The 16,696-nt window shown below is 47.4% G+C and overlaps 6 protein-coding genes across 6 annotated transcripts; 2 read left to right on the top strand and 4 right to left on the bottom strand.

The window, feature by feature from the left end:
* Positions 1–68: 68 nt before the first annotated feature.
* Positions 69–372, bottom strand: N7479_010062 (uncharacterized protein; the record flags this gene model as incomplete). Its single annotated transcript, XM_057257755.1, is given in 2 exon segments — positions 69–256; positions 267–372. The coding sequence occupies 2 exon segments, from the start codon at positions 370–372 to the stop codon at positions 69–71; spliced, it is 294 nt and encodes a 97-aa protein (XP_057105213.1).
* A 3,856-nt stretch (positions 373–4,228) lies between these two features.
* N7479_010063 (FAD-binding oxidoreductase) lies at positions 4,229–5,979 on the top strand (the record flags this gene model as incomplete). Its single annotated transcript, XM_057257756.1, has 6 exons — positions 4,229–4,485; positions 4,537–4,769; positions 4,818–4,931; positions 4,984–5,350; positions 5,401–5,596; positions 5,653–5,979. The coding sequence occupies 6 exons, from the start codon at positions 4,229–4,231 to the stop codon at positions 5,977–5,979; spliced, it is 1,494 nt and encodes a 497-aa protein (XP_057105214.1).
* Positions 5,980–6,930: 951 nt separating this feature from the next.
* Positions 6,931–7,690, top strand: N7479_010064 (uncharacterized protein; the record flags this gene model as incomplete). Its single annotated transcript, XM_057257757.1, has 3 exons — positions 6,931–7,092; positions 7,194–7,522; positions 7,606–7,690. The coding sequence occupies 3 exons, from the start codon at positions 6,931–6,933 to the stop codon at positions 7,688–7,690; spliced, it is 576 nt and encodes a 191-aa protein (XP_057105215.1).
* Positions 7,691–8,142: 452 nt separating this feature from the next.
* Positions 8,143–8,403, bottom strand: N7479_010065 (MoaD/ThiS family protein; the record flags this gene model as incomplete). The annotated part of the gene is made up of 1 exon (XM_057257758.1): positions 8,143–8,403. One exon carries the CDS (start codon positions 8,401–8,403, stop codon positions 8,143–8,145), a length of 261 nt encoding a protein of 86 aa, XP_057105216.1.
* Positions 8,404–8,686: 283 nt separating this feature from the next.
* Positions 8,687–9,945, bottom strand: N7479_010066 (cystathionine gamma-synthase; the record flags this gene model as incomplete). Its single annotated transcript, XM_057257759.1, has 2 exons — positions 8,687–9,724; positions 9,784–9,945. 2 exons carry the CDS (start codon positions 9,943–9,945, stop codon positions 8,687–8,689), a joined length of 1,200 nt encoding a protein of 399 aa, XP_057105217.1.
* A 199-nt stretch (positions 9,946–10,144) lies between these two features.
* N7479_010067 (uncharacterized protein) lies at positions 10,145–13,873 on the bottom strand (the record flags this gene model as incomplete). The annotated part of the gene is made up of 5 exons (XM_057257760.1): positions 10,145–10,218; positions 10,270–10,616; positions 10,673–10,724; positions 10,772–10,969; positions 11,023–13,873. The coding sequence occupies 5 exons, from the start codon at positions 13,871–13,873 to the stop codon at positions 10,145–10,147; spliced, it is 3,522 nt and encodes a 1,173-aa protein (XP_057105218.1).
* Between the last annotated feature and the right edge of the window lie 2,823 nt (positions 13,874–16,696).

A 16,696-nucleotide genomic window follows, 5' to 3' on the forward strand; every position in this document is an offset into this window, starting at 1 on the left:
ATTTGAATGCAACAAACATCATTTTTTATTACACTATCCCTCACTTGTGAGTCATAAAGAAAAGGCCATCATTTAAACAGGAGTTCTTCATCTGCCGATCCAGTCAACCAGATTTGTAGATCTTTGAAAGCGTCAAGACCATTTTTCTCGAGCGACATATCTACAGGAAGGTCATTCCAGTGATTGGTACTCTTTGTTTTAGTCTCGTGTAAAAACTCCCCGATATACCGACAGCTATCCAAATCGATCAGAATACCTGGGTGTACTGTCTTTGTCAAACATGATATCTACGGGCTTGATGTCGTTATGAACAATTCCAAGCGAGTGAAGACGTTTGATAGAGACCCAAATTTCTTTCAAATTAGTTTTCATATTCTCTTTCACTAGTTCGCGCCGTTGAGGATTGACCACTTCAAGTAGTGTGGATGTATATTACTTGAAGCGTAGCTTGGAAACTCGATCACGATTCTCCTAGTAACCATAGTAGGTCGCAATGTTTGTATGGGAGTTTTTTGCGAAGAGTTTCGCATGTTTCAACTTCGCGAATAATTTGCTTTTCAAGATTCCATCCACATACATACGCGAGGAGACTAAGTGTTTTCACGTAGCCTGCTGGCCAAGTAGTATCCACCTCTGGGCCTCTGTCCTCTGTTAGAAGTTCCTTGACTTCCTGGAGATTGGCCAGCTTCTTTGGCTACTTTAATCGATTTATCCATTTTCCAAAATATAATCTGCCGCCTGGCCTGACAAACCTTTGGACATCAGAAAACTGCATTTTGCTATCAATCCTTTTGAAGGCTTCGTTTTTTTTTTGGACAATCTCCATTTTGATGATATTATGCTCACAGAAACAGGATTAATCTGGCGTAAGAAAACGATAAAAGTAGACTTCAAAATATGTTAGCCACATTTGATGATCGTGCCTTGCAGCTTTTGGCAGAAGGGGGTTATGAGGTTTTCATATAGCCCAATCTTTAGCATACGAGCCATCTACCAATTATCTATGGCTAAAAATTAACTAATGTGGCCTATAGATTGTAGGTTCGTATACGAGTCTAGGTGCACATGAGGCTGACCGACATATGATAGGAGGCTATTCATTGTTCCTCACATCACCCACGAAAAGAGCCTGTTCTTTTTGTTAGTATGTAGGACGGCATAAGTAGAACCGCATACTCTCTATACGCCTACTGGGCCATCAAGCATCCGGGTTACTTCGCAGAGAACACCACTCCTTATACGTCAGACGGGCGCAACAAGGCGAACATCCACGTCTTTCTATGTCTGCATGCTGTCGACTACAAGCACACCACCACATCACGGGCTTTCTTACCGGCAAGTGTCACACCACCTTAGCCGGCCCGAACCGTTCATGGCCCCGATACGGCGCGCGCATCTTCCGCCACTACTATCCATCGTTTTCTTGGCTAGCTAGTGCACAGCAGCGCTGGTTGGAGGTTCTAAATCAGTGATCAACATAAACTGGGTCTAGAACTTGGCTGGATGCTGTTTGGCACCAGTGTGGACGGACACCGTCGCACCGATGGCTCCGCGTTTTATTTTTCTTCCTTGCCAGGCCGTCGGACACAGCGCGAGACAGTAGCTCCGTTCTCGTCACCCTAGAATTGCCGTCTACAAGAACCAGATCTCCATGCCCTTATTCGTGCCCGCTTCGCCCGCCGGAATACCCGTTTGAGACCATGCTGCGTACGAGAGGATCTATTCGCCTCGCTTTCGATAGGTAGATCCATGAGAAGCTGCTGCCTATCGGCCCAGTCAAGGGGCAATTTTGGCCCCACTGAAGGCGTGTTCGGTGCTACTACGCTCGTCATAATCGTCATAATTAGTGTCTACTTTGTACATCGTAACTCAAGAGTCGGAGAAAGAATACGCGGTTAGTGCCTACAAAACGAAGCAAGCATTTGCCAGACAATGCTTTGAAGAAATATTACGAACAATGCCGCAGCAGCCACCGAGAATGCTCTCCTCGTTGAAGTTTCCATGAATCAGAGCAAAAGATGTGGATACGCTCACTTTGACAGCTCCGGGGGTATGCAGCCCAGGAAGAGGAGACCCACACTACATCCATTGACAAAAGTCCTGCTGTAGCCCTGGAGGCCCCTGAGCAATTATTAGTTACATTCAATCCGTTTATACTCCATACACGTGGATATCTCTAATTTACTTGCATCTGTCAGTTATGCAGCAGATGAATGCGGTGGCGATGTGCGAGGTACTTGTTCGATTGTATCATTGCAATAAGATCCGCAACAAGCTGCCCAATCCCCAGTGTTATGAAACTAGTACAGAACACTCCGCGGACCATCCAAACTGCTATGTTGTATATGATTGCATTGTATAAGTGATGTGTCATGAATATCGCGTTCCTATGAAAAGCATGCATACTCTGTACAAAGTATGTTGTATGTATGTTATCCCTCGCATAACAACATAAGATCCAACATTCAAGATTAATTTGCCCGAGAGATCAACAGTCTCATTTCTTCTATGTTGCATACTTTGGGGGAAAAAATCATCCACGGAATGCCAAGATACGATAGTCCCCGAAGTCCGGGCTTTGAATTATTGCAAACCTGGTGGAGTTGGGAGCTGTACCGGCACTTTTCAAGACAAGGGTGTCTACGGAATAGTGATAGTGATTTGACTTATGTCCTGACCCATGCTCTTAATGCAGCCTATCGGACTGACTACGGAGTACTCCAGGTTGCATATGTTGTACATAAATCCATAGTTGTTGGGCTATACCTCCGTACCCTAGTCTCTTGCTCCGAAAGTACGGAGTAACAATGCCCAACATTGAAAACCTCGTAAATCAACCTCAAGATGAGCTGCCGATCCCAATTCCCCGCTCCAACTATTTTTTTTCTTCTAACCGAAAAGATTGATGACCAGAAATTAGCGGGGAAACATTTGCTATCGCTCCATGCCCTCTTAGAATAGCTCCGGCCCCCGGTTCGGAGCGAACCGCATAGTAGTAGTTCATAAAAGTCAAATAAGACTATTGATGTCGATCTATCGCAAGCCTGTCGGTCCACAAAAAAAAGAAAAACCTTGACAGGTTGCGAGTATCATTTCCTAATTGGCGTAAGCGAGATCTGACGCATTATCAGGAACATGTCAGGGGCAATTCCCCACAAGTTCCACGTTGGACATTCGACGTGGAGGTTAAAGAGAACCGTCTCACTGATCCTTTTTTCTTGTCTCAGTTGATCCACTTTTGTCCTCGACTATGAAAAAATCTCATGTACTTCTTCCTATCCCACTTCGCACTGTGGCTGGCTGGGCTGGCACTAACTTTCAACTAGTGAAGCCTCGTTCGTTGTCCAGGAATCTCGTTTTGACTCTAGTAGCACGCCAAGGGTTAATACCTGTTTGGTGATCTGTCGATCACTGGGGCCAAAACTGGACAAGGTTATTGCGCTCCCACTCAATCTACAAAGTATACCGCACATTCCGCAATTTTAGCCGATGAGACATTGACATCTTCGATTGACAAATAAATTTCCCGATTTGGACCCGCTGCTCCACGATATCCTCTCCTTGTCTAGCATGGAAATTAGGCCAAATACTCCATATATGATGCCAGGATGTGCGGCGATCGGCACAAGATAGGCACCCGACCACAGGCATAGCTGAGTCGGAAAATATGTCCAAAACAGGCATACAAGGAGAGTCGGAGGTTTTGTGCTTGCCCGTTCGGCTGTCATGCGCCTCCGTTCACTCCCATCTGCAGAGTGTGCAGTAGCGAGCTCCACAGCTACAGCCAAATGCGCCCACGGAGCACGGTGATGAACTCGTCACATATTGATGTCCAATTTGTGAGCTCTTCCGGAAGTGATAAGCAGGAGGTCTTACCCAATCTAGAATCGCATGGCCCAACCCTAGTCTGGATAGAATGGAGTCCCTGAACAGTCCTTCTGCAGGGGATCCTTCTCTTGGCCCGTGTTAGTTTCCGTTCCTGTCGGGTGTGGTCAGTGGCTTGAAAATATCCTCCGATTACAGAGTCTCTCAAAGCCACAGGTATTGAAGAGGTATATAAAAATCCATCGGCCCGCACCGTGGAACTGATTTCGAGTGCATATATCTGTGAGGGCATACATTCTGACCTTGGGCCGTCTCTTTCCAGTCCCCTTTCAGACCTTATTTCTTTCTTTTATATATTTTTATACTATTATATTTATATTGTCTACCTTTTTTTTTTGACAACATGCTCTCAAGCAATGGATGGCGCGCTTTGGCGCTATCACTGGCTCTCGTCCCTCAGGCAATGGCAGATATCTGTGAGAAGCTCAAGGCTGGCGGCATTGATGTCGAATACCCTATTTCATTGAAATACAAGGCCGATCAGAGGGAGTATTGGTCCAAGGGATGCGCTGATCTCAAGCCAACATGCATTGCAGCTCCGTCCAGTGCTGCGGAGATGGCACAGGTTATCAAGAACCTGCACGACGTGGATACTCTCTTGTACGTTCTCTCCTTGTGCCAATTGCAATGATCTTGACTAACCCTAAATAGTGCCATCAAGAGTGGTGGTCATAATCCAAACAATGGATTTTCTAGTATCCACGACGGATTGCTGGTTTCTACTAAGAATCTGGACCAGGTTGACTATAATGCCAAGGATCATACTGCTATTATCGGTCCTGGCCTTGCATGGGAAGAGGCCCAGAAAGGCCTAGAGGGAACTGGCCGGACCATTGTTGGAGGCCGAATGGGAGGAGTTGGAGTCGGTGGATACATGCTTGGAGGTTTGTGGTTCCAAAATCATCTCTGAATGTATCTCTAATGATTTATAGCTGGTATGAGTTTCCTGAGCACCCAGTACGGCTGGGCTGCGAACAGTGTTTTGGACTACGAAATTGTGCTTGCCAACGGCACCATCGTCCATGCAACCGCAACTGAAAACTCAGGTGAGTGACACTATGCCAACCTTGTAATCGTCGAAACACTAACACTGGACAGACCTCTTCCATAGCTTGAAGGGAGGCGGCAACAACTTTGGAGTTGTTACTGCATACACCGTGCAGACGCATCCCCAAGACCACAAAGTTTGGGGTGGCACTTATGCTTTCACAAAAGACAAAGCCCCCGAGATTCTTGCGGCGACACGGAACTTCACCGACGAGTATCCCGATGACAAGGCGGCAATCATCGTGACATTCGAGCGCGGTCTGCTGCTTGACTTCTGTCTTTTGTTCGTCTTCTACGATGGCCCGGAGCCCCCCGCTGGAGTCTTCGACGAGTTCACTGCTATTAAACACACCTCGAACGTCAAGACCTGGGATAGCTACTACGATCTGCTCAAGCACAACGACTTTTTTATTCTTAAGTAAGACGAGCAAATCTCAATGCTTGTGTCACTTACTAATTAGCTACTAGGGGACAACGCTACAACATCGCCACCGAGACCACCCCCCTTCCTAACAAGACTGTGGGAGCAGCCCCGCTCATAGAGTACTATGAGCATTTCCGGGATGTGTCCGGGTCCGTCCTAGGAGTGGCCGGCTCACTTGGCACAATTTCCTTCCAGCCCATGCCCAAGTCATACTCTCAGCAGGCCAAGGACCGCGGTGGAGTAAGAATTCCATTCCCAATGAAAACAAGGAGATTACATTACTAACAAACGCCCAGGACCTCCTCGATATTCCTTCCGATCAACCGTACATTATCTTTGAGCTTGATTTCTCCTACGGTCTATCCATCGACGACAACAAGATGGACGCAGCCACTGTCGCACTCTACCAGGGACTCGACAACCTGGCCCAGAAGAATATCGACAAGGGTCTTCTTCCTGACGTGTACCGACCATTGTTTATGAATGACGCATACCACCGCCAGGATTACTGGGGCCGTATTAGCCCCGCGTCCAAGGCGCTTGCTCTGAAAACGAGGAAGGCTTATGATCCCGAAGGGTTCTTCCAGCACCGGACCAGTGGAGGCTGGAGGTTGCTGGACTAATCGTCGAGGCGGTCTAGGCATTGGATATATTTAACTCATCTATAACTGTATTTACAAAGACTTAATCAATTGGTTCTACTCATTAGTCAAGAGAAAAGTGCTGGCAGGTATGTGCATGGGCGATCCGCCCATGATATATTCTGTAGTAAGACCTCCCGTTACCAAAATCCCTGCCAAGCAGCTCCAATCGGAAAATAGCACACCCTTGCTAAATATTGGGGCTAGATGCAAGGTCCTGAAACTTGATCTACTTTGCATTTCCCATCCTAGTCAATAATTAGGTCAAAGGTAGGCGCCTGCTTCAGATTCGCTGACGCCCAGGGAACGAGTGGCTGAGAGCGATCCGGGACGAGTTAGGGTTTTCCTTCCAAGCGCCCGGGTGGATTCGACAATCGGACCTCTACTGCAGATATTATTGTACTATTCTAAGTATTCTTCCAATAATATTATCTTTAGCAAAGAGCTATGAGCTCTCATACTATCTTAAGCTACCATTCATGCTGTTCGCTGCGGCAGAGAGCTTAATGAGAGCCAGTCGGGTCATCCTATTAACTGCGACGCTTCTCCAGAATCTGTAACACACAAAGACATAGCCCAGCTCGGAGAGAGTCTAGATCTACTAATTTAATCTGGTCTAGACTTCGGACAATTGATGTCATTGAGATGCCTTTGTTGATGTCTATATAAAGAGCCGGAACCAGTCTGGTCTTTAATCTGACAATCAGCTTCACTTTCTTTCAGAACACACTCCGTTTGTTCTTGGGTACTTTTATTCTTTCTCCTAATTTTTCAAAGCCTTTCATTTCACCTATATCTACCGCATCGTTGCTTGAATACCATTCTCAAGTCATCCACTCGACTCTCGGTACATCGGCAACTAGCCCAACCAATTGACCCTTCAAACCTTCCATTACTCTAATCCGGCTCATTCCAATCCAATCCAATCCAAAAATGTCTCCTCGTTACGGTGCCCTCGGTGCAACTTTCCAACTATCTCGCCTCTTTCAAGCCTGCTCCCTAATCGCCATAATCGGCATGACAGCCAAATTCATCAGCGTAATAATTAACAACAATGGCACACCCCCAAACATCTTAATTGCAACAATCAGCGTGGTAAGTCCAAGTCCACTCCTAACTAATATCACTTACACACTACTTCCTCTCAACCCATCCCCTCCCCAGAGATCTCAGCCCCACTAACTATCCCAACACAGACCTGTATCGCAGCAATCTACTGCATAATCACTGCAATCCTCTACATAGACGACATCCTCCCATTCCTACCCTGCGCAGTGCTAGACATGCTGTTGCTAATCGCGCTGATTGTCGTCGCTGTTATCGTCGGCAAGCCTCTCTCTTACTTGGAGTGTACGGCATTGGCAGATTTGGGCGATAAAGATGCTACGTTGTATGCGTTTACGTCTCGACTCTCGAGTTATCTTGCTAGTGTTAGTGGGAAAATTGACTATATTTCCTGGATTGGGGCTTCGAAAGCGATTTGTATTGAGACAAAGGCTATCTGGGGGTTGAGTATTGGACTTTGGTGAGCTCATTATTTTGTTTTTATTCTTGGGTTCTGAATGGTTCTTCTTTGGGGATTTACTGACTTTGGGATTGATTTTGTAGTATCCTCTTTTTCTTCTCTGTTATTTGTAATATTTGTTTGTGGCTACAAAAGAAGAAGGCTCCTGCCGTGAAGAGTTTGGAGTAATGAATGGTTAATATTTTGTTGAGGGGTGAATGGTTTATGAGATTATATGAATGGCAAATGATAGGGATCTGGAGGTCATGAGATGCGGGTTGGATCAATTGCTTTCTATGTCTTTTTTTATGATGATTCTTATATCGCATGTATTAATAGCCCATTTTAGATCAAACCAATATCCAGGGCAGCGAAACTTCTAAAGACTAATAGTAGATATAAGCTAAAATAGTAAAAGGATTGGGTTTAGTCTACTATGAAATTCGAGGTATACAGCAAGTTAGAGCTTCTTTCGATACTACATTTAATATCTCCTTAGCCAAAAATACATAGTTTGCCTAGGTATAAAAAGACGAAGAGAGCTATTCTCGCAAATGATTCAAAAGGGTCTTTTAATGCAGACACGTTAGATAGGAGTGGGAACATTATTCTTTATCACATTTAGCTGGTAATTCCTAACGCTACCCCGAACTCACAGGCGGAATAACAGCCACCTCACTCCCAGCCTGGATAATGATATCCCCATCCTCCTGGATATCAACATACTCCCCGTCCAGACTGACGCCACAGGTAGACAGGACTTTAGGAGTAATGCCGGGGTATCGCTGCTCCAGTTCGCCAAAAAGAGCGGATAGTTTCAGGGGTGCGGGGAGCAACTCTGTGTTTTTGGAGGTGTATTGAGATGCTGTCGCAAAGTAGTGGATTGTGAATGTTTCCGACATGATGGGTATAGCGGAGAGGATTGCAGCGAATTGACTGGAAGGAGGGAGAGAGGGTGTAGTAGTTGAAAAGGTGCCCCAGGTGTACAGGTAGGAAGAAGTTGGATAGAGGCCCTGGCACCAGATTAGATGATGACCAATAGAATTTAATTACTCAATGGTGGGGTCCACGAGCAAATAAGAGATTGTATACTTAAGCTTGTATACTTCGATCTATAGCCTTGGAAGAAATAAACAGTCTGTGTATGTATCCTATCTAGGCAATACTACAACTAAATCTCCAAATCTACTTCATAAGCGCAAGCTCACGGAAGGCCCTCGCCATATCCGCCTTCAAATCCTCCCAATTCTCCAACCCAATACTAATCCTCAGCAACTTCCGATCGACTGTTGCATCCGTCATAGTCCTCCACTCAATAAGCGTCTCAACACCGCCCAGACTAGTAGCATGCTGGAAGAAATGCAATTTACTTGGCAACTCACGAGCAAAGCGCATCTCCTTCATAATGATAGAGAAAACAGGCCCGAATCCATTAGGCATCTGCTTCTTCAACCAGTCACCCTCAACCTTCTGCAGACTAGCATGGAGGACCTCACCAAGAACAGCCTGAACAGCCGCTTCGTCGCTGTCAGGCGCGGGGTTAGGCACATGCAAAGCCGCATCAAGCCAGGAAATGAGACGGGCGGCATTCTCGCTCTGACGCTGGACGCGGATCTCCAATGTGCGCAGACTGCGGACGCCGAGCCAGCCCTCCATGCTGCCCATAACGGTTCCGATGAAGAGACGGTCGGCTTTGAGCTGGGCGGCCCAGTCGTCGCGGTTTGTGGCGAGGACACCACACAGCATATCGCTGTGGCCGCCGAAGTACTTGGTGCCTGAGTGCATGATGATATCTGCGCCGAACTGGAATGGCTCTTGGAGGCCTGGTGGGGCGAAGGTGCTGTCGACGATAAGGTATGCTCCGCGAGCGTGAGCTTTGGCGGCGTATGAGGCAATATCAAAAGCAGTGCCTTGGGGGTTGACCGGTGTTTCAAGGAGGATTACATCGCCTTTTTCGAGCTGGTCGGGTGGGCAGTCGAGGGGGATCTTTTGGAGGCCTGTTAGGCGGGTGAAGAGAGCGATGACACCGTGACAGCCGTGGTAGCCATCGCCGACGGAGATGCGGCGAGGGTTGAGGAGAGTGAGGGCGCCGTGCAAGGCTGATAGGCCGGAGGAGTAGCTTATGACCTGGCCGTGTAGGAGGGAGGAGAGGATTGTTTCGAAGCGGGTGGGATTCGGTGCGGACATACGCGAGTAGATGTGGGAGGTTGGATCAAAGTCGGCCTACATTGGATATATGAGTTAAATAATGGTACATAGAACAGCGAATTCAAGGTGCATACAGGCGTGGCATCGGCAGCCGGTACTAGCTGGGTTGGATCATTGGAATAACGAAATGTGGTAGAGAGATGCATAGGAGGAGCAACATCAGTAACAAGGTTCAAGGCATCATCAGCATGCAGTGAGCGCGTGGAGGCGCCAATGGATTCGGTAGAGTACGACATGATAAAAAATGCTATGTTTGGTTCTTGAATTGTATGCACAGAAAAAGGGTCCGCGAAGCAACGAGCTATAATACACCAGAAAATGCAGGGATCCGATCTCGGGAGCGGGGGGAAGAAGGGGGGGGGGGGGGGGGGGGGGGGGGCATCACGTAATTGGTCACGTGATCGGTAAATCACCGGGGGATGGGGAACAAATGGATTATCGACGGATAGAGCCCATGCGAGATGGTTCTCGCACTGATCCAGGAAGAGCTGCCTTGAAACTTGCGCGTACTATCGAAAGAAGTTAGCAGCAGAACAGTACAAGGCATAAATATAACCCACAAGCCTCGGTATCGAACGTAATGGCGATATCATCGTGTTCGATGGGATACTCGGGCATGTCGAGGCACACAAAGTTGGAAGATGGATCACCATCCTTCTTAGGCAGCGCAAACTTGGCATCTACCATACGAATGCCAAACTTGCCGGATCGGCCAAAGGACTCCATGATATCAGTACCCTTAAGAACAAAATTCATACATGTGCCATGTTGGAAGTTTCCAAAGAAAGCAAGCATTTGAATGACTTTCTCTTGTCGAACAATCTGAACTCGTGCTAGCGAAGCTTCCCATTTCTTGTAAATGGGCACCATACTCCGTCGGCGGGAAATTGTGAACGATGTAGCCATGCTAGCTTGGTCAGTAAGAGATTCTAAGTAAGAGTTAGATGGATACGATGTACTCACCCATCGTAAAGCACCTGGAATCCAGTAACAGCTTCCTCGAAAGCATGAAGATCTAGGATAGAATTAGCAGCGTAAACACAATGTTAGAAGCAGACATACCCTGCATGGTTGGGAAGTCTAGTCGGCGGATCATAGGCTTCACCGTAATCTTCTCGAGGAAGCTGGTTAATTGCCCTACCAGTTCTGGGCGAATAAGGTTATCCGCAAGCGAAAGGGTCAGATCCTGTTGTGCGGAACGGAACAAGCTCATGCTCATCTGGCGATGGACATCCAAACCGATTTTCAATTCACCAGGCCCTGAAAAAAATTAGCAATCTCAAGGCGAGAAGGAGATAAGAAAAATCCCCCACCTAAGTTGATGCGATCCGTGACAGAGCCCCATTCAGTGGCGACAAAGGCCCTCAAATGTTCTGATAGAATCGTTGGGCCATAACCATGGTCGACGTAAGCATGCTCCTGGTCAATAACGGACACGCTTCCGGCGGGGAACTGGAGGTGTTTGACCGCGGGCTGACCAGTGAATGGATCTTCGGGCTGCTCAATGCAATATGACTGGATGGCGAATTCTGGTGACTTGATCTCTCCCTCCTGTGGAATCATACCAAGCAGCACAGAGTGTATTTTCGTACGCTCAGCCACCTCATGGAAAGTCATTAACATGGATCTCGTACGGCCGTCCTCGGTCACTTTGAGAAGAAGAGCGGGAGCACCGTCCTCTCCTCGCAAGAGACCGAACAATATGGGTGAGCCGTTGCCCAAATTATGGCGAATACTACTCAAAGTCTTGACCTTCGGACTAGTTAGGACAGCTAGCCGGAATCCCCGATGCGCATTGCGAGTACCGGTGCCTTCTGTCACAGTGACAGAGCGCTCGAACAAACGGACTCGGCACCGTTCTGTAGGGTCTGGAGGAAACGCCTTTGGTGTGCTCGGGTCCATATATTGGAAAATCTTGAGAGTATTCTCAAATACCACAGTCTCACCTGCCTCCGGATGGAGACTGTTCTCTGACTTCTGAGTGTATTTGACAATATTCCAAAGAGTCTTGAAATCATCTTCCTTAAACAGGACATCCAACTCGAATCCCCGGGGAAGCTTGACTCGCATAGAATGGGAACGGACTTGCCAATCTACATCCTCCCAAGTCGGCCCCTGCTTCCGGTCAGACTGAACCAAAATGTTGACAAGTTGACTTTGGCTAGTGATTGCCGCAAAGACATACCAGTCCGCTCGTTCACGGACGATAGTCAATGCGCAGGGCATGGCATATTGCTGTTGCCCATCGTCATCACTGGAGCTGACGCAGACCTGCACGAACATGCTACCATAGCTGAAGTATCGACTTGTGTCACCCAAAGGCATCATGTGGACCAAACTTGGTGTCTTTCCTGCGTTATCTACTAGCATTGATCTCGTTGCCGCACCAGATAAGACTGCTGAGACGTCGGGGGCATAGAAAGGGTAACGCAACCAGATACTAGTATCCAGCTGGCTGGGGGAGCCTTCATCTGAGACAACCAAGGCGAGGATGTTGTTTCTTTTCATGGACATGGACAGCGAGCGGAGATGATTAGTGAGAGTGTGATGTATACTCAGAAGATCAGCCAGCTCCTTGTCGCCGGTGGTACTCGCAACAGCCAGTAGGGCGTCAACACTCATGGCACCATATCGAGATAGTTCATGATGTCTGGGCACAATATTTTCATTTATCCACGATGCCTTTCCAAGATCGATCACAGCTTGCTTGGCGTAGGTAGGTGGCAATGTAGAACGGGAACGAGCATATGCTTCTAATCGTGTCTTTCCTCGCAAAAACCACCAGACTGCAGCCCGAACCCATTCGGCTAGTGATGTTTCTAGCAACGGCTTAACATCTTCTGCTGCGAGTTTAATCGAACTCTCATATTGTACATTGTACTCTTTGAATTCAGTAAATGCAGTATCGCCAACTTGGTTGGCAACATTTCGAAGAGAGAACTTCGGGGGTTTGGCGCTACGTGGCGGCTCTTGGCCTTCGCGACTGGGAGGTGACGCCCGACTTGATGCAGGCAGGTCCTGGGGTGGCGGTTTGGCACGTGTTGGTGAAGCCTTGCCGGGGCTACCTGGCATGAGATTTGTGGGCATTCGTGGGTCAATTGGACTGAGATTCGCTGGTGCGTGTTGTGTTGAGGGGCTTGGGGGATTCCGAATCGAGTCCACAATAGATCTCATCGACAGAGAAATCGATGGCGCATGCGGAAGTCCCGACGTTGGGGCTGTTTCGTAGGTCGATTCGGGGTTGTAAGCTTTTATGGGTGGTTCCGGGCTGGGAGGGCTGGGTGGAGTTGAGACATCGTCGTCTTCAGCTCCAGGAGACGATGTATCCTCCTCATAGCGATGATGCAATGCGCGACCTTCCTCCGCTTGCATCTTGTCGCGAACACGTTGTGCGAACGAACTCGCCTCGGTATCGCCACGGAATGACAATCGAGAGCCGCCGGGGCTCAGAGACCTCAGGAATTCTGCATCCTGAGAATTTTGCATCAGCGGGGGTTTCCAGTCGGATTCATCACGCCGAGGCGAGCAAGCCACCTGTCGGGATTGCGCATCGCCATCGTCCAGCGATGTGTCAACTCGGAGATTTGGCAGATGCGATCGCGAAGGGTCAGAGAGGGACGCAGGGATATTGCCAGACTGGGTCCCCCTGCTGTCCGACCTTTCACGGGCCCGCGAAATCTCAATTGTTGGCGACTCGGTCTCATCACCTCCTTCACCAATTACTTCTGGGGTTTGGGGGCTGAACCCCACCCGCAGCCCTTTGCCTTTGCGACCACTGGGCCTGGCAGAGGCAGGAGTGAGGGCGGGCAAGGTAGGAGCTTGGTCTGAGAAATTTAAAGGGACATAGTTCTCGCGAGGCAGGACTGACGCTGGCGCTGGCACAGTCGCTGGCTTGGAGGGAGGGTATGCAGAGACGTCTTGTGAGGAAGGGAAACGGTGGGCGGCAACGTTTTGGGAAGGAATGTATCTCGGGTCGATAGGCGGTGGAGCTGGAGCTGGAGCTGGTTCTGGGGTTCGAGAGCTCAGGAAGTCTGCGATTTCTTGATGTTGATGCGATGCAGCCTTATTCTTATCCTTTGAGAACAGTTTATTCTTCCAATGGCTTTTTTTCGCGGGTTTGGCCTGCTCCGTGGGCAGAAAGGAGAATGGGTCATCGGCAGACATGACAGGAAAGATGGCGAGTAGACACAGTCCACATCGCACTTAATCACACCAAGGATACCAGTCCTCGTGAAATGTCCCCTCTCCCTGTGCGTTGAAGGATCGACAGGGGCTTTGGGCCTGATAAGGATTTGAATAGCGGGGAAGGGGAAATGGGGAGTAAGAGAGGAGATAAGAGGAAGAGGTGGAGGTGAAGTATGAAGTGTGAAGGTGTGGGAAAGTGTGAAAGTGTCAAGTATCAAATGTCTCAAACTAGTCCAAAGTGTCAAAGTGTCAAGTGTCAAGTGGAAGGAGGGGTGGTAAATCGAAACGTCCGTGCTCCGATGAAAGACTATAAAATATACAGAAGATTAGCTCTCAATTTTGAATAAAAAAGCAACCTACCTACTGAGATTAAATTGTTAAAGTAGCTGGACCAGCAGCTTGAGACGTGAGATGGTAAGAAGAGGTAAAGTACATCAGGGGGGGCAAAGAACCTTGCCCTGGAGATACTCCGCAGGTACTGCCGCGGTGGAGTTGGGGGATTTTTCCCTGGTGGATCCGATTTAGTATATAGCGGATATTAATAGGTTAATATAATGTGGTTAATAGGTATTAGATAGGATATTAATAGCTTAATTGACCATTTAATACCCATTTAATGGACAATTACTCCGTAATAGACAATTAATAGACAATTAATACGAGCATGTGCTCCAATTCCATATCTATAAATTCTATACACGCCCACATACCTCAAACACCTACAGAACGCCTTCAAAGCCACCAAGTGGCTATTATATCCAATCAGCATAAACAACCCGCTCGTCTCATACTGAAACCCCACTAGACCCAATCGGAACAAGGGACCCGCCGCTGACGAGTTTTGAGAGCTTTGAAAGATAGAAATTGTTATTTAATCAATTTTTTAGAGGTATGGAGTACAAATTACGGAGTACAGTACAGACTACCTAGATAATTTGATGTTGGGCATCCATACCTAGCTACTACCTCGTTAATGTCTTATTGTATCACCTACTCGATAGGAAATAATATAAACATTCCTATTTAAACCATTTCCCCTAATCTCATCTAGGGGCTTCTTAGCGCCCAAAATTTTGAGACTAGTAGTATACATAAGTAGTTAATTGGGCTTTGATTAATTGGCTCATTTGTTAATATACCCCCTCGCTGCTCTCCAGACTGAATCCTTGGCTGTGATGTCTCTTCCTCGATTTGGCATTTGATCGGATGCCCGTTTGTCGGCTTCCCCCTTTGGTCCTCCCGTTGCCATAGACTCATAGAGTCGCATGAAAGATCCCTACATATGTACTTTACTTGACTCTCTAATTCGCTACGCTTATATATCCATAGATATATGTATGATCGGGATGCGGATGACTGTAAGGAACCTGCGAGTAAATGTTCTTTGTTTATCACCGCTACAACATATATGTCTTGCACTCATCAAGTAGAGTATATATCCTAGTTCCTTGACTGATCTTAAAAAAGTGGCTAGAACATACTTCGCACCATGACCAGAGAGCATTCGACTAAAACCCACACGCTATATGCAAAGAACAAAGAATAAAGGACAAAGAAATTCGAGATCAACAGTAGCTCGGACCACCCTGCATCTATGTACCTAGACTATTAACCTTGGAATACCCGCTTGTCAGACCCAGCGTTCATACCTACCTACATACACACCCTGGAGTACTCCGTAGTTCGTCCCGGCTTCGGGTCCCCGGGGCCTTCAGAGCTGCTTACTCACCAGTATTTAGTGCCTACCTACATGCCTACATAGGTGGACCTTGAACGTACCTACGGCCAATCTCATCTTTACACTTAGAATATGAGGACCTGTGGAAAGGACTCCGACAATGACCACTTTTGGCACCAGAAACGGCCATCTTTCCACCCTTAACAAGTGTCGGCCAGGCGTCCCTTGACCACCTCTTACCATTTCTGTTCTGCACCTGCCCAGCACTGTTAGTCATCCTCCTGTCTCCCCGGGGCCCAATCTTGGCTAGACCTCATAACCGCCTGCAGCCCCGTGCTTTTGCAGGCGGATGGCAGGCGATGCCTGCCCGCAGGTTGGGCAGGTTATTTTATTATCCTTAAGAGGGCGGCCCTCCAAACATTTTGAGGGCCGACAAATAGGACAAATAGGGAAGTCCATGCAGTTTTCGGCGGTATAATTTAGTATTTGGTTTATAGCTCAGTATTGTAGAAAATAAATGGAACTAGGAGTAACTGTAATTATTTCAACGGGTCGAATAACATATCAATGCAAATATCGTCTTGTTTAAGGGTCTTATATACATCCAACTAGCTTAAATTTCTACGGCGTTTGTGACCAGCCAGTTCTTTCAAAGAGTGCATTTCAACTAGAACTCGCATTTGTGGGGTCCCGCTCCGCAGTGCAGACAATGCAAACAATCGACCCCTAACTTAACAAACGAGATAAACATCCCAAAACGGAAACATCACCAAACGGTAACTACTGGCAGAACTCTCAAATCGTCACAGTATGCAATTTTGAGATCGTCAACATACTAAAGTAAGTTACTTCTACACACTACGCACTACACATAATCCGTGTTTGTACCAGGCTGATAATAAATATCCTCACTTGACAAGATCGTAATATATGTATCATCTCGATAACATCACCAGAAGCGAAGAATCCGAGTCTTCTAAATGCCTTTAAACTCACAGGCGATTGGATACTAACCCTACCAAGCCGCCTACCCAGTGTTGGTGGGCTTCACCAGATAACAAATATCAGGATGTATCTTTTGTGTAGTAACTCCATACAAAAGGTACATAACTGCAAACACAAGC

This window comes from Penicillium vulpinum, assembly GCF_028829585.1.
Source record: "Penicillium vulpinum strain IBT 29486 chromosome Unknown utg000004l_segment0_segment0, whole genome shotgun sequence".
Taxonomy (NCBI): domain Eukaryota; kingdom Fungi; phylum Ascomycota; class Eurotiomycetes; order Eurotiales; family Aspergillaceae; genus Penicillium; species Penicillium vulpinum.